The 24,362-nt window shown below is 48.6% G+C and overlaps 1 protein-coding gene across 6 annotated transcripts in view; it reads left to right on the top strand.

The window, feature by feature from the left end:
- The window catches only part of EPHX1 (epoxide hydrolase 1), a 40,320-nt gene that overhangs the window by 8,646 nt on the left and 7,312 nt on the right, over positions 1–24,362 (top strand). The window contains exons 1-6 of one of the 6 annotated variants that reach the window (XM_065874244.1): positions 8,449–8,566; positions 11,507–11,694; positions 14,356–14,536; positions 22,117–22,344; positions 22,926–23,055; positions 23,570–23,775. In XM_065874244.1, the coding sequence (XP_065730316.1) occupies positions 11,512–11,694; positions 14,356–14,536; positions 22,117–22,344; positions 22,926–23,055; positions 23,570–23,775 (928 nt within the window). In that variant the 5' untranslated portion in view covers positions 8,449–8,566; positions 11,507–11,511. Of the gene's footprint in view, positions 1–8,448; positions 8,567–11,506; positions 11,695–14,355; positions 14,537–22,116; positions 22,345–22,925; positions 23,056–23,569; positions 23,776–24,362 lie in introns of those variants that run through there. The other 5 variants (XM_065874253.1, XM_065874260.1, XM_065874269.1 and 2 more) reach the window with 5 other exon arrangements.

Raw genomic sequence — 24,362 nt, 5'->3', positions numbered from 1 at the left:
GAGTTTTAGCAGGGGGCGCGACAGGGTCAGATTTGCATTGCCAGAAGATCGCTCTGGCTACAGAGTGTATTGGGGTGGGGGGGGCAGAGCAGGAGTGAGTGGACCGGCTGTAGTCCAGGGAGAGACGGGCACCTGGGCACCTGGGCGGGGTGGTGGTGGTGGAGAAGGATTGGGGATATAAGTTGGGAGGTAGAGCTGCCGGAACTTGCCGAGAGATTGGATGTGGATGAAACAGAGGAGGGGGCTTTCAAGGACATCGCCCGGGTTTTTGGCTTGGCAGATGGAAGGTGGCTACCGCCAGCTACAGTGAGAGGAAACCCAGAGGAAGACAAAGTTTAGGGAGACAAGTGCAATTTCAGATGCACTGGAGGAGGTGTTGAGACATTGAGGAACTATCGACTTGGCCGGTGGGTGCCTGGGTCTGGAGCTCAGAGGAGGTCTGGGTTAGAGATGCTCATGTCTGTCATCTGTCCAGAGGTGGCAGTGGGAGCCATGTGCACAGAAAGGACAGCCCCGTTTGGACACCAGTTCTTCGGCAGCCAGTGTTTCTCCCACAGCCCAGCCAGCTTTCTTTACCCTGTTTCACATGTTCGCCAGGCCCCCGGCCCTCAGATGCCCATGGGTTTCTGAGTTTCCGGATTCACCTTTGTCTCCAGGGCTTCTTGGCCACTGGGAAGTCACAGCTCAGCTGCTGAGTGCATTTGCGCAGTTCTGGTGCTGCAAGGTGTCTGACTCACTGTTGGAGCTGGATCAGAGGGAAGACTCACTCTTGTGGTTGTCCATATTTTTTAAATGTATAATTATTTTGTTTTGGGGTAGATAGTACATGCATTTGGTAAAAAGAATTTTTTTTTTCAACATGCAAAAGCATATTCAGTGAAAGTTTGTTTCCTCTTTGCTGTCTTTTGAGAACATACCTTTATGTGATTGGGGCAGCAGGAAAATGTTTATTTATCATATAAATGTTCCAGAGACGGAACAGTAATAGAGCACTGAAAAATTTGAAGACTGGGCGTTTGTTCTTAAGAGTGTGTGCCCTGGGGGAGCTTGATATATTTTCTTTCCGCCCTGACTTTCTCAGTTAGTTGGGATTATGTTAGGCTTTATATAATAGAAAACTCAAAATAACAATGGATTAAACAATATAGAAGTTTATTTTCCTGTCATACAAAGGAAGTTTGGGAGTAAGCAGTCCAGGCCTGGGCTGGTGGCTCCATGGTGAATGCAAGATCCTTCCATCATCTCTGATTTCCATCCTCAAGATCACTTCATGGTCCAAAATGGCTACCAGAGTCCAGCCATCATGTCTGAGTCCCAGGAGGCATGAAAAGAAAGGGGAAGGGCAAAAGGGTGTGCTTCCCAGCTGAGTCAGGGCTCTCTACATAGTCTTCCACACACATGCAGGACCCATGTACTCTTGTGTAGGTTGTTCACTGGACAAGGATGCCATTCATATCATCAACATCATGGATTTATATTTTATTTACAAGTGCTTTCTAGCATATGGCAAAGCAGTATATTAGGTTCATCTTGTGATGGTATTTTGAGGAATGGATGCCTTTTCCTAATTCACACAAAGGTACTGTCTGGATCACAGATGGCTCTGCCTCAAATACACTTCCAGCTCTTTGTCAGCACCTAATCACCCTGTCATACTGAGCTGCAAAGAGGGCCAAGAAATGTAGTGTTTAGCTGCGCTTCTCCAACTAAAATAAAAATTCCAGTGCTGAGAACGAAGAGGAAAACATAGCTGGCAGTCTGCCACACTATCAGTCTCAGGGCGTATTTGCTGAAGCAGCCCAATCACTAAGGGCAGCTGGGGTGGAATGTTGGTTTTGAGTAATCTCTTGCCCTGGCCACCTTTTTCTCATGCAACCATGAAATACTCACCTCCCAAGTATATTTCCTTTCCTCACTCCCCTTGGCATCTAATTTACAGAAGGGTCATCTGAATTGCAAACACAATTAATAAGTTAAACTCCTGAGTCAGCTTCAACATGATGAAGTAACAATTCATAAAAGAGATAAGGTAGGGACTCCTTTCAGCTAATATAGAAATTAAATGTCTGCACTCCAAAGTTTGTAATCGTCAGCTCTACACTGAACATGGATGTAGATTCTTGTGGTTCTTTGCTTACACCATGCACTTTCTTACTTCCGTGCCTTTGCACATGCTCTCTTTTCTCCCTAGATTTATCCCCATTCCACCATTATTTTCTGCCTGGTAAACTCCTATTCATCCTTAAAAACCCTACTCAGTGACCCCCTCCTCTGTGAAACCTTTGTGGCAGACTTACCACTCTAACTTTGCGCACTTCTCTTCCATCTGTGCAGATATATTGTATCTATCATTAGAAAGGTGTTATTTGTTCATCTGTTTGTCGGTCCTACTAGAGCATGCACTTCAGCAGGTACAGGACTGTGTCTTGTTCCTTGTGCCTGCAAAGACCCCAGCTCATAGTCATAGGTAGTGTCTACTAAACCGCCCTTTGATCCAAAAGCAAGTTTATGCTTCCTTTTCCAGCACCAATACAAATCTCTTATTTACTTTAAAAGAACAAAATGATTTCTTGATACTTTACATATTCAAATTACAAGAAAAGAGTTTTCACTTGAACTTTCAGTATCAATCTAAAAGTGAATTGTGGGCTTCCCTGGTGGCGCAGTGGTTAAGAATCCGCCTGCCAATGCAGGGGACACAGGTTCGAGCCCTGGTCCGGGAAGATCCCACATGCCACAGAACAGCTAAGCCCGTGCGCCACAACTACTGAGCCTCCACTCTAGAGCCCACGTGCCACAGCTATTGAGCCCGTGCACCTAGAGCCCATGCTCCACAACAAGAGTAGCCCCTGCTTGTCGCAATTAGAGAAAGCCTGTGCACAGCAACAAAGACCCAACACAGCCAAAAATAAATAAGATAAAGGAATCGTATGTTTTTCTTTTTAATTCCATCGGTATTTTTATTTATTTATTTATTTATTATTTTTGGCTGCGTTGGGTCTTCGTTGCTGCAGGCGGGCTTTCTCTAGTTGCGGCAAGCGGGGGCTACTCTTTGTTTTGGTGTGCGGGCTTCTCACTGCAGTGGCTTCTCTCGTTGTGGAGCATGGGCTCTAGGTGTGTGGGCTTCAGTAGTTGTGGCATGTGAGCTCAGTAGTTGTGGCTTGTGGGCTCTGGAGCACAGGCTCAGTAGTTGTGGTGCACGGGCTTGGACCAGGGCTCGAACCCATGTCCCCTGCATTGGCAGGTGGATTCTTAACCACTGTGCCACCAGGGAAGTCCCAATCGTATGCTTTAAAACTTGTGTTTTTGCCCCAAGCATAACAGAAATACTATACATTCAGTGAAATTGTTGGACTGGGTTTCCTTTTAGCAATCCTAGAGAACTAAGCACCCTTTTTACTTGATCTCCTATAGTTAAAATTGTCCTTTTAGAGTAAGACCCAGAAAGACAAAAGAAAAGTAAAATAATAAATTGCTCTATTTGCATCTTTAAAGGGTAAAGGTCACCATATTGCACAACTGACTTCTTCAACTTGAACTAATTCCTAATTTTTTCCCAAGTTTCAGAAGCGCATGCTCAAAGCTTCAGTATAGAATGTGGGGACTTAAACTTCATATAATCCCATTTCTTATGAGTAGTCAACTGCTGCTCAGATTTACCTCTCAGCTCAACGTTTTAGAACTAAATGACCACTGTCCTCCAGTTACTGTGTCTTTAAAACAATTAGGCTAGTTTACAACAAAAGCTGCATTTTCCTTACTAGACAAACTACTCATTTTTTAAGGAAGGGTACTGTGGCTCCAAGAAAAAAATGCTTTCATTCTGAAAGGCTACCACCCGCTCTCCAATTCTCTCAGCAAAGTATTTTGCCAGTATTCTGGAAAAGTGCATTACAAACAAAACAAAACAACTTAATCAGATAAAATATATTTTCTGAACTTTTCAAGTAGATGAATTAACCTCGAGTTTCGGGTGCTAGCATAATAAAGCAGGCACTCTCGTTTTGCATTGTATTACTTCTGAATTTTTCATGGTGTCTCCTAAATATTGATGTTTTGAAGTAGATAGAATATTTTCTACACCAGCAGGAGCTGACCACACAGAAGAGATAAATATAGCTTTCCTTGGAAATGGGGAGGCTTAGTAAACAGAATTCTGCTCCCTTACACTGAGAATGTAACTTCTCAGAAGAGTGGGGACTACCCAGGTGCACGGACTGCAAAACACTGGTAGCCAAGATGTACGTGACCTTGTGCTTTCCTTATCCTTCAAGTCCGTCCTTGGTGAGGGCACATGGGGAGGCCAGCAGATGTCCACGCCATGCACTTTCCTCCTCCCAGCCTGCTTATCCCTAAGTCATCTAATAGGGATGGGGTCCTCTGGGGTCTCTTCCTGCATGAAGATTCGGCACAGTAATAAGGGCTTTGGGGGAAGGGGAAGGAACACACATTGGTAGAGTACCTGTTTTGAGTCTGTGAGATCGGCGTTATCCCCATTTTACAGAGGGGGCCACAGATGCTCAGAGCAGTTTGGTAACTTGTCCAAAGCCCCTCAGCTGGTAAATGGCAGAGCTGGGCTTTGAACTACTCAAACAGGGAAGCAAGCTAGAAGATCCTTTACTGTAAACTCCAGAATGTTCCCGGTTCTTAAAGTCAAAGGTAGTCCGAGTTGCTGTTGGTGGGGCGATGTCTCATGGAACGGGGGTTCTACCAGGAAAGCCAGGCTGGCTCTTCAAATGGGAACACCCAAGTGGGCCACCAGGCTTCCCCAAACTCACAGGGTGTTTGCATTTCCTCGATGTATGGCAGGACGGGGTGACACCTTGTTCCCGGGGACCCAGTGACTAGGTCTGCCCTCTAATGTCCCACCCTCCTCCAGGAATCAGGCTTACCTGCGGCTGACTTCTGAGTCAGTAGTTCTCACTGAGTAGAGAATCAGAGCCCGGGTGGGGTGCCACAGTTGAGGGGCAGCATACAGGCTTATAGGGAGGCCTGCGACCGTGGTCACCCCACACTCGTGACAGCTCAGCGCACCCCTGCATTGTTAAGTCACACGTCCCAGTCTTGCTCTTGAGGCCTCTCTTTTCTGGGCTACATACGGACCTGTCCCCTGTCTGCACACTGTATTCACTGGGGAGTTTACAAAATAGCGCTTGGGCTCCAGCCCCCATACCAAAGGAAAGTGCTATCCTCCAGTCTCTTACTACAGATTCGGTTTGCTTGTCTATGTCCTTTATATAAGTGGAGTCATGCGGTGTGTGCTCTTCTGTGTCTGGCATCTTTGGCCCAGCACTGTTTGTGGGATTGATCCCTGTCACTGTGTGTAGTTACAGATCGTCTGTTCTCATTGTATGGTGTTCCCTTGTGTCAAGAGACCATCATCTGTGGTGGAAGGACATCTGGATTGTTTCTAGTTTTTGGCTTCTACAGATCGGATCAGATCGTGCTGTCATTTGTGACTTTTGGTAAACACGTGGACACATCTTGGTTGGATCTATACCTAGGAATGAACTGGTGAGTCACAGCGTTTGTATCTGCCCAGTTTTAGGAGATTCTGCCAAACAGTCTTCCAGAGGGATTGTACGAAAGTCTCCTGTTACATTTTGATTCATCCTAGTTTATCTCTAGCACTGTTACCTCAATTCCAGTTTTGAGGGGACCCTCCACAGACCCTTCCATCTTAAAGGTCAACGTCTTACCTGAGTCCAGTGGTAGGACTGAGGCCCACCAGCCAGAGGTGGGCCTGAAACCCCAGCCCTGCAGCTTCAAGTGTGTGCCTGCACTGACACTGAGCGCCTCCGTGGGCAGAGCCCCGTGCTTGGAGCCACGGGGAAGACAGAAGAAACAGAAGATCGCATTCTAGCTGGAGGGGGCGGAGGAGTTGGGGGAAGATAGGAAAGACACCTGCAAGGAAGGTGACTTGGAAGGCATCTCCCCAGCTTCCTTCCAAGCTCTCAGCAGTCCCCCTGCCCCAGGCAGGCCTGAGCTAGCTCATAACCCCTGGTGACCTTGAGCAGAGCCACGTGGTCTCCCTGAGCCTCCGCCAGCTCTCTTTGTCACGACGGGCTTGGCTATTACAGTATTCAGTTCTGTGGTTTATCGGCCACCTGTTACAAACAAGGCATGGTGGGTGGGGATTTGGGGCTGAAAAGGACAGAAGCCTTTGAGAAGCACACAGTTTCATCGTACAGAAAAATCCTCCCCAAGTAACAAAGCATAAGGAATAGAGGTGGTCTGGGGAAGGGGGGGTTGTGGGTCTGGCTGTCATTATTAGAATCCTGCCACATTTCCCCTCCAACCCCACCCCCTTTACTGGCTGTGATCTCAGACGAGTTACACAACCTTGGTTTTCTCATCTGTAAAGTGGGATTGTTGTGAGGATTAATGGGTCAAATGATACAAAGTGCTCACAGCAGTGTCCGAGGAAGCCCTCCCTAAGATGCCTGTTACCCTCAGGCCTTGAGCCCACTGGGGTGAGAGTTCAGGGGCAAACATAAATACACACTGCCATGGGGTCAAGGGCAGCTCACGGACAAGAGATTTTGCGGGCTCCTGAGGGAGGAAGAGCAGGGTTCTGATGGGGGAAATGGAGGGTTGTCCCAGAATTTGGAGGTCTGTTTGTGGGGGACAGAGAAACTGCCTTGTATGGCTCCAGGCTCCAGAGTCGGGGTGCCTCCTGGGGCTGGCTAGGAGTTTAGCCTGTAGCTTGCAGGCTGTGAGGACAGATTATGGAATTTCTCCTCCCTGGGAAAAGAGGGTTGGTAAAACGTGATAGTTAGGCTGCTGAGGCTTTCACAGGTCTGGCTGTGGGGGCAGCAGGCCCCCCTGGAACTGTAGCATTTTCTTCAAATTTCTAACTGGGATCTTGGACACCATGGATGTGGAGTCATGGGTCCACCCTTCCCCCTGAGGGTTACAACCAGGAGGGCAGCTTGGGGAATCCAGCTTTCTGCACGGGACCAACTTACCAGTCTGTGTGCAGAGAGAGGCTCTGGGATTGTCTGCTCACCTTAGAGATGGAATTTTCTCTTTGCTTCTTGATCCTATAGAAGGGCCACAGTCCCTCCCACCTCGGTCAGGCCCAAGTGTTTATTCAACAGCTGTTGGTGAGATTCCTGCATCTGCCAGAACTGGGCTCGGTGCTCACTGGGATACCTTCGGGAGCAAGACAGATAGCCAGCCTTCTTAGACTTTATAATTCAGTCTAGAGCAAAGGTTCTCAGAGTGTGGTCCCCAGACCACCAGCAGCAGCATTACCTGGGAACTAGTTAGAAATGCAGATTCTCCGGCCATACCCCAGATCCCTTGAATCGTTTAACAGCTTTTCAGGTGATTCTAACACATCCTGAAGTTGGAACCGCTGATCTGCAGCATGGGTTCTGCACTGAGGGCAATTTCCCTCCCAGGGAACATTTGGCCATATCTGGAGATATGTTTGGTTGTCACACGGGGCGTGGTGGAGTGGGGGTGGGGGTAGGGGAGGAGGTGGAGCTGGTATAACTGGGTAGAGGCCAAGGATGCTGTTAAACACCCTACAATGCACAGGACAGGCCTCATAACAAAGAACTATCTGGTCCAAAATGTCAGTTGTGCTGAGGTTGAGAAGCCCTGCCCTAGAGCAGTTACAGTAGAGGGCAGCGAGGGCAGTGGTCCTTTTCTCCCTTTGTTCCAGATGTGTTGCTCCCTGGCCACATGACCTGGGGTGAGTCACGGCCACCCCTGGCCTCAGTTTCCCCAGCTATGAAGTGAGGGGGGTGAACTCACGTTGCTGAGTTCCTCTTTAGCTTGGAGGTTCAGTGGTTCCAACCTAGCAACTGGCCGACCCAGGGAGGTTGGGCTGATGCAGCCCTACTCATCTCAGGTGCCAACTGGCCTAGAGAGGCCTTGGGGGAGGGGAGGCAGGTAAGGGCTGTGTCATCTGCCTAGTGCTACCGCCTCCGCAACCCAGGCTGCGGCAGCCAGAGTCCAGCTGGCCTTGGGTTTCCCGGTGAATGGTGCTTCTCCCCACTGGGGGAGATGGAGAGTCCAACCCCATGGAGCCCGCCCTGGGGAGGAGAGTCACCAGCTGGCTCCACGCCCTGGCCTGCACTGTGCAGGGAGCTGGGCAGGCAGAGCGGCGCCTTCCCTCCTGAGCCTCAAACTTACACTTTCCTCATACTCTAAGTAAACCAGCAGTCCTGGCCAAGGAGGGCCGGAGGCCTGAGGGCAGCCGCGGCACCCGGGTAGCCGTCCCGCCGGCGCCCGGCACGCCCAGACTCTTCACGCCCCGGGGGTGGGCGTCTCGGCTCTCCCTCCCTACCGGGGAGCGTGGGGGCGGAGTTAAACCTAAGGACGCAGGGGGTCCCTGAACTCTGATTGGTCGGACTCTGAGGCCCCGCCTCTTCTCGGAGCTCGCTGACCTCCTTCGTCGTGGACCCGCAGCTCCTGTGCACCAGCAAGGGGAAGGTCTTGTTTATTATTTAATTTTTCGGAAAAAAAATGTGCAGGCCTGAGAGACCCACTCGGGTAGACGGCCGCGGCCCGCGTGCAGTCGTGGCTCCTGTGCTCTGAGGGTCCCAAAGAGCAGGTATGAAGGCTTGAGGCTGAAAACATGCTGAAGGGAGACAAGATGGGATGGGGGCGGGGTTGGTAGGAGCAACATGCCCAATGACAGACAGGGAATGAATGCTTTGACTACAAATTCTAATCCTCACAAGTGCGATGCGATTTGGGGCAAGTCCCTTGCCTGCTCTGACTCTTACCTTAAGTGAAAAGGAAAGTCAAGTTCAATGAATTTTGACTCCTTAGTGGGTGGATTTGTATGGGCCATGGTTTATCACATCCCTGGAAAACCCACCGGCAGACAGTCAATACCTGTTACACCTGGCTAACCTAGAGCGCCTTACTTCGTGTGCGTTTAGTACCCGGTATTAAATAAAGGGCGGTTAATAGGTGGCAGATCAACACACTGCAGTAAAGCTCGCTTTGTAATCTGAGATCAGTGGCTCTAAAGCACCCTCCTTGAACCAAGGACTAATATTCTTATTATCTTAATTAGGATGCAAGAGAAAGGGCTTTAAACTTTCTCCTTGAATCTGTTATGTTGCCCTGGGCTGTGGCCCATCATGGTGCCCCTTGTCCTGGTTCCCTGAATTTAGATGCAGTGTTTGAACACTGATCATTTCAACATTCTCTCTCGTGGTTCTGTTTGCTGTCGAAGTCCGGGGACATAACTACGCTACACACACATCAGATCTGCTAAGTTGGTAGGACCCAGCAATTGTTAAAAGGCAGTGGGGGGGGGGGGCTTCCCTGGTGGCGCAGTGGTTGAGAGTCCGCCTGCTGATGCAGGGGACACGGGTTCGTGCCCCGGTCCGGGAAGATCCCACATGCCACGGAGCAACTAAGCCCGTGTGCCACAACTACTGAGCCTGTGCTCTAGAGCCTGCGAGCCACAACTACTGAAGCCCGCACGCCTAGAGCCTGTGCTCCGCATCAAGAGAAGCCACCTCCATGAGAAGCCCATGCACCGCAACAAAGTGTAGCCCCCGCTCAGTGCAACTAGATAAAGCCCACGCGCAGCAACGAAGATCCAATGCAGCCAAAAAAAACCCTAAAAAACAAATAAATTAAAAATTTAAAAAAGGCAGTGGGGAGTGAGGGTGGCACCTGCAGCCGCCCCACCTCTCCTGCAGGCCCCTAACTCCACAGCTCTGCTTCCCTGGCTGCTTCCCAAGGAGCTGATCAAAGGGTGAGAGCTCAGAGCTCATGTGGACAAGTGAAAGCACTGGGATAATTCTATGCAGAAAAGGGAAAGTTGGGCATTTATATCCCAGCAGCAAGTGACAACTGTGCTCTTGGCCTCTCTGTGCTTGACAGCATCCTGCAAAATTTATCTTATTTGCTTCTACCGTGTATGCTGATTTCACAGATATTGGCAAAGTGCCTTTCTGGGCAGGCATTATGCTGGGCACTGGGGTCAGGGCAGGGACCAGGATAGACACAGTCCTTGCCTTCCCAGCTCCAGACTGTTGTGTCGTGACCCTCCCACTGGGTGAACTGTGTCCATCTGCTCCTGCTGCTGGGGGCAGCTGTGCTCTCTGCCTTCTGCCTTTTCCCACACGCGCCCCAGTGCCCCACAATCCCTAAGCCTAGTCCTGCCTTTGAATACCACAGAGACTAGCAGCTGGCTTTTCTCCCTGTTCTCAAAGGGTAGGATTTCCTGGGAGGGACAGAGCGTCTCTCTGTGGGAGGCGGGAGAAGCCTGTGCCTGCTTTCTTTTCTTGGCAGGAGCAAACCTCAGAGCCTCAGCAAGCCCCCAGCAGAGTCCTGTAGCTGATAGAGGGCACCCTAGGGTGGGTTTGCTAACAGCGTCCTCCTCCTGCCCCAGTTTTCCAAGGGAGAGTCCGGATGGGCCTGGGAAGTGGATCTGCTGAGGCCTCACCTGAGATCCATGCTTTCTCCTCTGGTTGGGTCCTGACTGCCCTGCATCCAGCAGACCCTCTGCTGGCTCAGGCCCGAGGACGGTGCCCGTATTCACGCACATTTCTCTGAATGTGAACCTTCGGGTGGTTACTTCCCCTGGGAATGTGCAAGATGAGGAGCTAGATAATAATGCTGGGCCAGTGTCAGCCTGGTATTGGTTTGCAGGAACTAAGTTCTTTCTTCCTCTTCTGAGAAAAAAGCAGGGGAATCAGACTAATGAGTGTTAAAAGAGCTGAGTTGATATGAAATGTAATAGGCAAGTCTATAGAGGCAGAAGGTAGATTAGTGGTTGCTTGGGGCCTTGGGTGGTGTGAGGGACAAAGCAGGGTGATAGCTAAAGGGTACAGGGTTCCTCTTTGTGGTGGTGAAAATGTTCTAAAATTGTGGTCATGGTTGCACATATCTGTGAATATACTAAAAACCACTGGGTTGTACACCTTAAACAAGTGAATTACATGGTATATGAATTATATCTCAATAAAGCTGTTGACAACCAACTGAGATATATAGCCATGTTTGGGCCACTGAACACTCCCCCACCCCGAATGAACTTAACTTCCCAGCTCTTCACACCTCCCTTCTTACCCCTATGGGTACCCTGAGGACAGACCCCCCCTCAGAGAGAGACAGCAAGGGGCAAGCATGGCTCTATCTCCTCTCCTGAGCCCACCACTCAGAGAAGTCCCTGCGCCTCCCGTTGGGGAAGGTGTCACGGGGGTGGAGAGAAGCTTCTCCGAAGCGTCTGGAGCCAGAGGCCCCTCAGAGAACCATGAGGCCTCAGAAATGCAGGCCCACCACCCAGGGCTGTGCGGAAGCCAACACAGCTTCACCTTTTCCAAATTTGACTCATGAATTTCATAGCTCAGTAGGATTATGGGTGATTTTTGTGTCTTTTTCTGTTGTTTTCCAATTTTTCCATACTATGCTTATAATATTATTTTTTTCAGGTCAAAAGTACCTAAAGTCGAGGGTTGGGTGGGAAAGAAGTCGGGGATCTGGCGTTTCCGGCCAGAGGTCAAGGTGGATTCTATCCCCCTTGCAGGAATCATGTGGCTGGAAATACTCCTCGCCTTAGTGCTGGGCTTTGTCATCTACTGGTTCGTCTCCAAGGACAAGGAGGAAACTTTGCCACTTGAAGATGGATGGTGGGGGCCCGGGGTGAGGCCCACAGCTGGGGAGGACGAGAGCATCCGCCCATTCAAGGTGGAAACGTCAGACGAGGAGATCAATGTAAGGCACCTCTTTCCAGATGAGGGAGCAGTGGGGAGGACGGGGAGGTCCCTTCTGGGGCTGCGCCTCAGGCTGGGGCTGGGATGGGGAGGGGCTTGGGAAGTGCTCCTCTTGTGGGGGGGTGTTTTTTCGCCTACTCTTCTCCCACTGGGCTTTCCTGCTCTGCCCACCCATCCCTTCTGCTCCTTCCCTCCCCTGTTTCCGCCTTCCCCTTCCCAAGGCCCGAGCAGTACCCAGGCCGGCAAGTGGGTGCCAGCCGGACCCAAGGGTCACAGAAAGCAGCTGGTTTTGCCTCCTTGGTGCCCCACCTGAAACCCTGGGAGTGAGCTTGTCGGCTCAGGGCCTGGGTGGAGATCGTGAGTGAGAAGCAAGGCCGTGGTGACATAAATGCTGCTGCAGAGAACCTGGCACAGGGCCAGCCGTGGCCAGGCATCTACTGTGTGTCAGCCCCCTTGTAGTCACATGCAGTCCCTGCGGTCATGCAGAAAGTGAAGCTCAGAGAGGCAAAGCAACTGACCCAAGGCGACCGAGATAATAAGCAGAGGGTTTAAACTCAGATCTGTCTAACTCCAAAGCCTAGGCCCGTCCCCTGCACGGGGCTGGAATCAGGATGGATGGACATGATCGTGGGGTGGGCTGATCTGAGAGCGAGGCTTGAGCAGGGCCAGGAGGGTGGGTGGGACGTGCAATGTCCCTACTCATCCTTTTTTCATTTTGTGGGTGTGGGAGCACCTACTGTGTGCAGGCCCTGTGCTGGGTGCTTAGAAGAAGAGGGAGAGCCTTCCCTCAAAGAGCTCCTAGTCCAGCAGTTGAGAAATGTGGACAGAGAAACGTTAATGATTAATAGAGATAAATGCGGTAAGAGGTGCCGATAAAAAGTCATGGGAGCGCTCAGGAGGATGGGATTAAAGAGCGGAGACAGCTGTACCCAAGAGAAGCCAGACTGAGGCTCCCTTGGTAGCACTTGACGAGGTGTCGCTATTGAGGACAGAGGCTGAGCCCTGTCGATACCTCCTTTAGTGGGTTCCTAGGCTCAGCGTCTGACATTCCTAAAATCTGTGTGGAGGTTACTGCAGTGCTTGGGAGGACACTCTGGGAAGGGTAACACTTGAGAGGCTCCGTGGACCAACTTGAACTTCCCCAGCTGGAGCTGCTCTTTCAGCTTGAGGCACGCCTGCCTGTGAGACTTGTACCTTATCTCCGGGTCTGTCATTTTTATCCTAACTGAGTTAGGATATACTGTATCGTTCAGTGCTGCGTATCAGAGTCAGCAAATCCATCCTGCCACCTGTTTTTTTTTTTAATTAATTAATTTATTTATTTATTTATGGCTGTGTTGGGTCTTCGTTTCTGTGCGAGGGCTTTCTCTAGTTGTGGCAAGTGGGGGCCACTCTTCATCGTGGTGCGCGGGCCTCTCACTATCGCGGCCTCTGTTGTTGTGGAGCACAAGCTCCAGACGCGCAGGCTCAGTAGCTGTGGCTCACGGGCCCAGTTGCTCCGCGGCATGTGGGATCCTCCCAGACCAGGGCTCGAATCCGTGTCCCCTGCATTAGCAGGCAGATTCTCAACCACTGTGCCACCAGGGAAGCCCCACCTGTTTTTTTTTTTAATTTAATTTTTATTTTATATCGGAGTATAGTTGATTTACAAGATTGTGTTAGTTTCAGGTGTACAGCAAAGTGATTCAGTTATACATAGACATATATCCATTTTTTGTCAGATTTTTTCCCCATATAGGTTATTGCAGAATATTGAGTAGAGTTCCCTGTGCTATACAGTAGGTCCTTGTTGATTATCTGTTTTATATGTAGTCTGCCACCTGCTTTTGTACAGCTCCCATGCTAAGAATAGTTTTTACACTTTAAATGGTTGGAAAAAAATCAAAAGAAGAATAATACTTTGCGACATGTGGAAATTACGTGACATCGAATTTCAATGTCCATAAATAAAGTTTTTTTGGAGCACAGCCATGCCTATTTGTCCGTGTACCATCCACGGCTGTCTCCACACTACAAGGGCAGAGTGGAGTAGCTGCAGCTCAAAAAGCCTAAGATATTTATGATCTGGCCCTTTACAGAAAAGTTTGCCAACCCTTGCTGTATATAAGCCTCGATAAATTAAAGATCTGTATTGTTCATACATTTAAAAACTGAAAGATGAGAAGTCATCCTGAAGTCGAAAGTGAAGAACATATGTTTGGGGAGCAGCCACCGCTGTGGGAAGCCAGGAGGTTTCTTCTGGGATAAACCTAACAACCCAGAGCACAAGTGTGCAGACCAGGAGTCTCCTCACCTTGTCTGGTGAAACTTTGCTTTGCCTCTGCTATACATATTATATATAATATACATTAATATAATTATGTAATATATATCATATGTTATCATATATATTAACTATATTAATATATAATATATTACATATAATATCTAGGATATAATATAAAATATTGTGTATAATATAAAATAAATATATATAAATTATAAATAAAATATAATAATATAAAATATATATTATACATTTTATGTAATATAATAATGTTATAAAATATATAATATGTGGGTCTTGTGGCTGCAGGGTTTGGAACTGTCTTCTGGAAACAAACTTTCTCTTGTGCTCTGCCTCATTCACCTTCTCTACTTGGGGTCCTGCATTTTGCTCCAGGATTTACACCAGAGGATTGACAAGGTCCGTTTAACCCCACCTTTGGAGGACAGCCGCTTCCACTACGGTTTCAACTCCAACTATCTGAAGAAAGTCATCTCCTACTGGCGGAATGAATTTGACTGGAGGAAGCAGGTGGAGAGTCTTAACAGATATCCTCACTTCAAGACTAAGATTGAAGGTATGTTACCAGAACACCAGCTGGAGGGGGATGTATATCACAGGAACGGCCTTCTTAGGTACTGGACGTGACTTAGGGACTTCCCTGGTGGTCCAGTGGTTAAGACTCTGCGCTTCCACTGCAGGAGCATGGGTTCCATCCGTAGTCAGGGAACTAAGATCCTGCATGCCTCCCAGTGCGGCAGAAAAAAAAAGAACCACCTTCCTTAGATACTGGACATGACTTAGATAAAGCCCGGAGACCCAGAATTCAATTATTGGTCACTGAGATGTATTTGGAAGGTATAACGCCACGAGGATGCAAAAATAATGCAGAACCCCAACAAATCCAATGGTCTTTAGAGCTAAACAGGAAAACCTATAAATAAATTAAAAACCAAAGAAATGCACAGTCCACTTCAGTGATAGAACAATCTCTGAGAGGATGGAGATAAGATTTAGATCTGGGCGTGGCCTCGGTCAGTCAACCCCTCCTTGAAGCTTTGGAGTCCATGATGCTGTGACTGTTCAAGGGTGCTCAGCCTGTCAGTCAAGGTCCGAATAAAAACTGTCCTGTCTCTGTAGCTCTAGATCTCCTGTCCCAACAGTATCACAGGTTGTCACCCAACTTCATCTGGAAGGGAAGGTATCTCTCAAAATGTTCTTGGGAAAGTAACCTAAGATCGTTTGGGATGAGATAATAGTTTCCTAAGTGGAAAAACATTTTTTTAGCCCCAGAAAGATTCAGAATCAAATATAGAAATGCTTAAGAAAATCAAACTCATGCTGTTAATTTTTACAAATTTATCTTTTTAATTATAGTAAAATACACATAATATAAAGTTGACCATTTAAACCATTAAGTGTACATTGTTATGTGTAACGCCACAGTGGAGTACTTTTATATTGTTATCCAGCCAGCACAGCCATCTATCTTCAGAACTTTTTTTATTTTGCAAAACTGAAACTCTGGGGACTTCCCTGGTGGCACAGTGGTTAAGAATCCGCCTGCCAGTGCAGGGGACTCGGGTTCGAGCCCTGGTCCGGGAAGATCCCACATGCCGCGGAGCAACTAAGCCCTGGTGCCACAACTACTGAGCCTGCGCTCTAGAGCCCGGGAGCCACAACTACTGAGCCTGCGTGCCACAACTACTGAAGCCCGCGTGCCTAGAGCCTGTGCTTCGCAACAAGAGAAGCCTCTGCAGTGAGAAGCCTGTGCACCGCAACGAAGAGTAGCCCTCGTTCGCCGCAACTAGAGAAAGCCCGAGCACAGCAATGAAGGCCCAACGCAGCCCAAAGTAAATAAATAAATAATAAATAAACTGAAACTCTGTACTCATTAAGCAATAATTCCTCATTCCCTCCCTCTCCCTAGCCTCTGGAAACCACCATTCTGCTTTCTGTCTCTATGAATTTAAATATGATTCTGAATCTAACTATCTCATATGAATGAAATCATACAGTATTTGTCCTTTTGACTTGCTTATTGCACTTAGCATAATGTCCTCAAGGTTCATCCATGTTGTAACATGTGTCAGAATTTCCTTTCTAAGGCTGAATAATACCCCGTGGTATAGATATGGCACATTTTGCTTATCCATTCATCCGTCAGTGGACACCTGGGTTGCTTCTGCCTTTTAGCTATTGCGAAAAATATTGCTATGATTATGAGTGTACAAATATCTGTTTATGTTTCTGCTTTCTGTTCTTTGGGTATATACCCAGAAGTGAAATTGCTGAGTCAAATAGTAATTCTATGCTGATTTTGGGGGGGAACTTTAATACTGTTTTTCCTAGCAGTTGCACCATTTTAAATTCATCTTCTTAAAAAATATTCAGAGAGGTTGTATTTACCTTCCCAAGGCTGAAAAGTGTGGGAATTGCCCAGTTTCCTAATTTTCCACCAGAGGAATATGTAAGTAGAAAAGTCCTAACTGCTTACATATACTGTGTGTGAGTATGTATAAAACTGCATGTGAAAGAGCTGCATACTGATTTTCATATGAGAATGTTTTGTAATGTAAATGTAATAAATACTACATTATAGGCAAGGACCTCCCTGCATTTGAAGAGTAGGTTTTCATTTATATGTATTTGGGGATGAAAAATAATAAAATGAGTAAATATTTTTTGAAGTGTACAAGATTCCCAGTTTCTCCATATTCTTGCCAATACTTGTTATTTTCTGTTTTTGTTTTTGTAATAGCCAGCCTAACGGGTGTGAAGTGGTAGTATCTCATTGTGGGTTTGATTTACATTTCTCTAATGATTAATGACGTTGAGCACGTTTTCATGTGCTTGTTGACCATTTGTTTTTCTTCTTTGGAGAAATGTCTACTCAAGTCCTTTGTTCATTTTTGAATCGGGTTCTTTGTTTTTTGTTGTTGTTGTTGAGTTTTAGGAGTTCTCTATATAGTCTGGATATTAATCCCCTATGAGATAATGTGATTTGAAAATATTTTCTCCCATTCTGTGGGTTGCTCTACCAATAATTTTTCATATTGAAGAAATTGCACGTGTTTGAAATTTTAGATATTTGTAATGTTTAAGAGAATTCAGCCTTTGCAAGTAACAGATATGACTTTTCAGTACTAATTTAAAGTGGGTAATTGAGTCATGGATTTAGACCTGTGATTTTATATGAAAATCTTCCTGTGTTTATATGCAATATTGGAAGATTTAAGCCTTACCATATTTATAAATTTAATTTATTAAAATTCTGAGAGTTACTTAAAGTTTGTGGACGATATACTGGTTAGTCAAATCAAGTAAAGTTCTTATAAAGGAAATTGAAATTATACAGTGTTTAAGGGAGTGTCATAAAGCAAGTATAGACATGCAGCCCCATTAATCAAAGGTTCCTGGGGAATAACTGTCAACATTTGCTAGATTAAGAAATATATAGAATAATATCTGTAAGTTGAACTCAAATGCTTAATGAAGAGCTTTAAATTTGAAATTTGTAACTTCAGAAAGTTGAAGAATAATTTTTAAATCTGTAACTTCAATAAGTAGGAGAATAATTCTAAATATAAACCAGTTGTTGCTGGGCACTTTAGAGGACTTTGATACCTTCTGTCATGAGCCTAACAAGAGGATCTAAACCATTTTATCTAAGCCAAAGTACCTACAGGTCCTTGTATGTAATTTACGAAGCTTGCCTTTTGTTTTTTGTGGGTTTTTTGCGGTACGCGGGCCTCTCACTGTTGTGGCCTCTCACTGTTGCGGCCTCTCCCGTTGCGGAGCACAGGCTCCGGACGCGCAGGCTCAGCGGCCATGGCTCACGGGCCCAGCCGCTCCGCGGCATGTGGGATCTGCCCGCACCGGGGCACGAACCCGTGTCCCCTGCATCGGCAGGCGGACTCTCAACCACTGCGCCACCAGGGAAGCCCCAAAGGTTGCCTTTTGGATCCCTGGTGCCAGATGCCTGGCTCCCTTGGGTTTGACTCGGCTCCTTCTGTTACCCCAGCTCTTCAATGTCCATCCGGCAGATATTGACAGGGCACCTCCTGTACCCAAGCATTCTGCTTGTGACACACAGTCAGAGAAGACAAGGTCCCTGCCTTCCCAGCTCACAGGCTCTCGGGGGTGATTATAGCATGTGGTAAGGGGTGCTATGAGGGAAGAGGCTCCGGGAACTTTGTGAGCCCCACATGCCACCTGGGAGTGTAAGGGAAGGCTTCGTGGAAGAGGAGGCATCTAGGCTGAAACTTCAAGGATGGATGGGAGTTTGCCAGGTGTGTGTGGGGAAAGTTGTCCAGAGGAGGGAACAGCATGTTCCAAAACCCAGAGGCAAGAGGCATTAAAGGGCTGTTTCCTTCCTGGAGGCTTGCAAGCTTGAGAAAGCCTTACCCCACTGGACCGTCTCAGGGCTCCTCACAACATCACAGGATATCAAGTGTTTATAGCACAAAACCTTCTCAGGGTCCAAGTGCTCCAAAGGGGGTAGTTTCTTGCGTGGAGTTTATCACGGAAGCAGCCCACTTCGTGTGCAGATCAGTCACTTCCCTAGGCCTGCAGCTTGGCCTTGGCCCTGGGCCCCGCAGTGTGGGTCCTCCTGCTGGACCCGGCTTCACGTGCCATCTGCCCCCGCCACAGTGCTGAGCTGGCCACCTCCCAGCCCTGGGCCCAGCACGCCTTCAACGTGTCTCTTTTCCTGGCTCCCCAGCCCAAGGAAAAGCCTTCTTGGCCCAAGAAGGCTCCCTCGTCACTCTCTCTGCTGCTATCCTCCTCCCTCACTTTTGGACCTTTTTGGGGTCCTTTCTGTCTCTGCACTGACCCCTGTGCTCCAGGCTGCTCAAGGCTCAACCTCTGACCCCTCCCCGATGTTCTGTCCTCATCTCCACTAGCCTCCTTATTCGGCCTCCCTGTTCCTGCCACTTTCTTGTTCTGTGATGAGCTTCTGGCTCCAGCCCATGTCCTGGGCCTCCTGCCACAGATCAGTCTCTGTTCTCAGAGAGTCTGAGACATTCAGGGGCTTCAGAGGGCTCCGGGGAATGTAGCCCATCACCTCCAGACGGGAGGGGGGAATCACCTGAGTCGCAGGGAAGTGGAGGTTCAGGGCCAGAACCCAGCTCTCCAGCCTCCCAGCCTGTCTGTTCTTCCTTCACCTGTGGCCGCAGTTTCAGCTCGGGCCCTAGGCTGTGACCACCGCCTCCCCTCACCCGCTGGCCAGGCCCAGTGCTACCCTCTGAGCCCAGTTTGGCTTCTCAATTCTGACTCAGCAGCTTGGGCACAGAGAACCTACCGGTACCACGTAAGGCAACCGAGAGAGTGTTTCCTCCCCAAAGGGAAGGGGGACCCATAGGGCATATTTTAACATTTTTTTTTAATTTTAAAAATTTACGTGTTTAAAATTCAAAAAGTACAGAAGGAGACAGAGCTAAAAGGAAATCTCCCTCTTGTCCCTCCCCAGGGACAGTGTCTGCTTCCGTTAAACATATGCTTCCAGGGGTTTCCCTGGTGGCGCAGTGGTTAAGCATCCGCCTGCCACTGCAGGGGACACAGGTTCGAGCCCTGGTCTGGGAAGATCCCACGTGCCGCGAAGCAACTAAGCCCGTGCACCACAACTACCGAGCCTGTGCTCTAGAGCCCGTGAGCCACAACTACTGAGCCCACATGCCACAACTACTGAATCCCACACGCCTAGAGCCCATGCTCCGCAACAAGAGAAGCCACCGCAATGAAGAGTAGCCCCCGCTCACCGTGACTAGAGAAAGCCTGTGTGCAGCAACGAAGACCCAATGCAGCCAAAGATAAATAAATAAATAATGAATAAATAAATAAATAAATTTATTAAACAAAAACATATGCTTCCAGGGATAGCCCATGCATACACAAGAATGGATGTATATGTGTGTTTTTTCTAACTTTAAACTCAAATGATGATGTGATTGATAGAATTCGAATCAAAAATAATCTCACATCATGCTCTGTGTTCCAAAGGAGATAAAATTACCTACTAAAATAAAATTTAGGAGTAAATTTAGCAGCATAGAAGGACACCCAGGATATATTGTTAAGTGAAAAAAATGAGGTTCCAAAATAGAATGTATGTAGGATTCTGTTTTTGTTAAAAGAAAGTTATGTTCTCTCTTTTTAAAAAAGTCTGAACTGTCTGAACGGCCAAAGAGGAGCCTAAGGAGACATGACAGATAAATGTAATGTGTCCTGGATGGGATCCTGGAACAGAAAAAGGACATTGGGTAAAAACTAAGGAAATCTGAGTAATATTCCATTGTTTGTATATACCAATATTATTCAGCCTTTAAAAAGAAGGAAATCCTGCAATATGTGACAACATGGATGAACTTTGAGAACATTATGCTCGGTGTTATAAGCCAATCACCGAAGGACAAATACTGCGTGATTCCACTCACATGAGGTATCTAAAATTGTCAAAGAGAGAAGAATGGTGGTTGCCAGGGGCTGGGAGGTGGGCGAACTGGAGAGTTGCTAATTACTGGGTACAAAGTTTCAGTTACAGCAGATAAGTAAGTTCTAAGGATCCGCTGAAGGACATTGCGTCTGTAGATAATGATACTGAACTATATATACACTTAAAACTTTGTGAAGACAGTAGGTCTCGTGTTAGATGTTCTTACCACCATAAAATTAAAAAAATTAAAACTTAAAAAAAAAAAAACTAAGGAAATCTGCATACTTAAAGTATGGACTTTAGTTATTAATGTATCAGTACTGGTTCATGCATTGTAACAAATGTACCATCCTAACATGAGATATTAATAGTAGGGGAAACTGAGTAGTGGTATATGGGAACTTCCTGTACAAGCTTCACTATTTTTCTATAAATGTAAAATTGTTCCCCAAAAAAATCTGTTGCAAAAAGTTGGACAGACAACACAATGTTCTCTTCAGATCATGGGGTTACTATGTGATTTTTCCCCCCTTTTGATTTACCTCTGTTTCCTGTTTTCTATAGAAAACATGCATTATTTGTATAATGAATAAACAACAGACCTTGCTATCAGTGCCAGCCCTCGTGGTGGAGGGTTCCAGGTGTGCCAGCAGCCCTGGCTGTGTTTGCCTTGAACACCCAGGCGCAATCCAGGCCACTTGCCTGGGAAGGGGCTGCTGTCAAAGGGACTCTAGTGGGGCCTGGAATCCATTCACCTGCCCTTGGCCAGGATGGTGTTCCAGTGCCCAGCACTCTACCTTAGAAAAATTTTCTCCACTTAAAAAAAAAAAAAGTTATGCATATGTCCATTGTAGAAAAATTTAGTAGTTCCTATAACACAAAAAAGCCAATAATTTACTTGAAATTCTATTGCTCAGAGAGGACTACTTCTTATATTCTTGTAGTTTATCTCTTCAGACTTTAAAATTCCTATGCACACGGTGTAAACATATGCATACATATGACTGTTTACGAAAATTGGTCATACGATGGATATGGCTTGGTAGTTTGCTTTTACCACTTAGCAGTGTATACGGAACTGATTTCCATATTCAATACACGTCGACACTATCATTTTATTTTATTTATTTACTTTTTGGCTGCATCGCCCGGCATGTGGAATCTTAGTTCCCAAACCAGGGACTGAACTTGTGCCCCCTGCAGTGGAAGTGCGGAGTCCTAAGCACTGGACCGCCCGGGGAGTCCTGACCGCCAGGGAAGTCATTTTAGATGACTGTGTTATATTACAGTATACTGTTAAACTATAATCTATTTCATTCTCTACTGCTGGATATATAGGGCTTTCTCCCCCCGCAATTTGTAAATTATTAAACAAGTATTCATTGAGTGCTGCCACGAGCCAGGACCTATTCTGGCCTCTGGGAATCCAGCCGTGCGTGAGCAGCCTGGCTGCGGCCTTACAGACAGAGCTCACGTTCTCATGTGAGAGGGGCACGCTGCAGGTGGCCGTGAGGCCGAGCAAGCTACCCGGGTGTCTGGAGCTCCGTGTAAGCACTCAGCCAGCACTAGCGGTGGCTACTGTAGTCAATACCATGGGGGCGCCGAGGGTGGCAGCCCTACTGTGGCGGTGCAGAGCCTGATTGGCTACCCTGAGAGCTGGGACTGTGGCGTCCACAGCCTCAGGACCCTCTCCTCCTGACCCTGACTGTGCTCTGTCTCCCTAGGCCTGGACATCCACTTCATCCACGTGAAGCCCCCCCAGCTGCCCTCCGGCCAGACCCCAAAGCCCTTGCTGATGGTGCATGGCTGGCCTGGCTCCTTCTACGAGTTTTATAAGATCATCCCGTTCCTGACTGACCCCAAGAACCATGGCCTGAGCGATGAGCATGTTTTTGAAGTCATCTGTCCATCCATTCCTGGCTATGGCTTCTCAGAGGCATCTTCCAAGAAGGGTACGGGCTGCTGCAGGCTGTGTCACTGCCCCAGGGGTGGGGAGTCGGCTGGGACAGCTTCCTTCAGAGCCTAAGGAGGCTGAGGAAGGAGGGGTCTGAGACCAGAGGGAAGAGAAGCAATGGGGGCGATTTTATTGCCAGAGGGCCAGTGCATCTTCTCAGGATGTGAGGGGCGTGGCAGGCGGGGGACCGGGCCGAGTCACGACTGTCCAGAGCTGGCTCAGGGCCTGGACTCTCGTGTCCTCAGGAGCTGCCCACTCAGGGCAGGTCCACGTGTGGGCCCTGCACTGTTCCGGGCCAGTGAGGCCGACTAAGCCCCGCACGCAGTGTGGGCCCACGGACGCTCAGCCGGACCGGCCTGAGCCCATCACACGCCCTCACTGTCTCCTGCACCAAGGTGAGCACCAGGGGCACTGCCTTCTGGGCACTGGGCACCCCACCCTTGGGCTCCAGGATTCCTTCTCATCCCCTGTGAGCTGCTCTCCCCTCAGCCTGGGGCGGGGGGGCTGAGGAATCTCAGAGGGCCTGGGAGGACCCAAGGCGTGACCCCCACACGGTTCTTCTTTCCCCTTTACAACCAGGCTTCAACTCAGTGGCCACTGCCAGGATCTTTTATAAGCTGATGCTGCGGCTGGGCTTCCAGCAATTCTATATTCAAGGCGGAGACTGGGGAGCCCTGATCTGCACCAACATGGCCCAGCTGGTGCCCAGGTGAGGGTGGCTGTCAGGCGTGTGTGTACGTGTGCAGGTGTGTGTGCACAGCCCATGTGAGGTGGATGTGCAGGGAGGCGGGTTATGCATGCCAGGCCCTGCCTGGGAGTAGTGTCTGAGCCTTGGAGCAGGGGCTACACAGGCAGGATATGTGTGGGCCCAGGGGAGACAAGGGAGGGTCCCCGTCATTCAGCTCTGCCTGGGGCACTTCGACGTGGATCTTCCCTCCACTTGATGTCACACAGGATTGGTGACTCTGGGCCAGGTTCCCAGGCAGAGAGGGCCAGTTAAAGGAGGGGAAAGTCAGGGAGTAGACCTTTCTGATGGACCAAGTCCCGGGAGAGGCCTGACCGGGACCTGCCCTTCCACCATGTGGTCACCCCAGGGGGCAGAGGCCGAAGAGGGCTGGCCCTGTGCTCTTCAGCCCCGTGGCCTCTTTCTCCTCCATCTCCGCCCCTGTCGCTTCCCCATCCTTGATGCCACCCAGCCTCCCCTGGCCCTTCTCTGCCCTCAGCCACGTGAAAGGCCTGCACTTGAACATGGCATTCATTTTAAGAAATTTCTACACCCTGACCCTTCTCCTGGGATGGCGTTTTGGGAGGCTTTTTGGCTACACCAAGAGGGATATGGAGCTGATGTACTCCTTAAAGAAGATCTTCTTCAACTTAGTGAGGGAGAGCGGCTACCTGCACATCCAGAGCACCAAGCCGGACACCGTAGGTGAGTGGGCAGGCGGAGGAAAGCCTGGCTCAGTGGTTCGGGTCGGGTGGGCTTACATCCATTCCATTCAGCAAGGCTTCCAACCGGGGGGGAAGCCTCACCCACCCCAGGAACACGGTTCACGGGGTGAAAACCTCTTGTGAGAAACTCAGAGCTCCTTCCACCCTTACACGGCATTTCTCCACAGACATGAGTGATGCGTGGTCATAAAATTCCCAAACAACTCCACTGAGCGGCATCAGTGTTCCTGTTGGCTTTGACCCCTGGTCCCTCCACCCCTGAGCCCAAGTCCTACAGTGAGAAGCAGAGGGATGGACAGGGATGGGGGGAGGACGAAGCCTAGGGCTCTTTAGGCCTGGGGCTTTGGGGGCAGGAGGGTGCCCCAGGGCGTGGGGGGAGTGTCCCCAAGACACTGAGGAGGGCCCAGCAACCGTTTCTGCCATCAGGGCCCTGTTAAGGAATAATAATTTTTTTTTTTTTGCGGTACACGGTCCTCTCACTGTTGTGGCCTCTTCCGTTGCGGAGCACAGGCTCCGGACGCGCAGGCTCAGCGGCCATGGCTCACGGGCCCAGCCGCTCCGTGACAT

Source organism: Phocoena phocoena, chromosome 1, assembly GCF_963924675.1.
Source record: "Phocoena phocoena chromosome 1, mPhoPho1.1, whole genome shotgun sequence".
NCBI lineage: Eukaryota > Metazoa > Chordata > Mammalia > Artiodactyla > Phocoenidae > Phocoena > Phocoena phocoena.
Note: the sequence above shows the minus strand (reverse complement) of the source record. Positions and strands in the feature narration are given on the sequence as shown.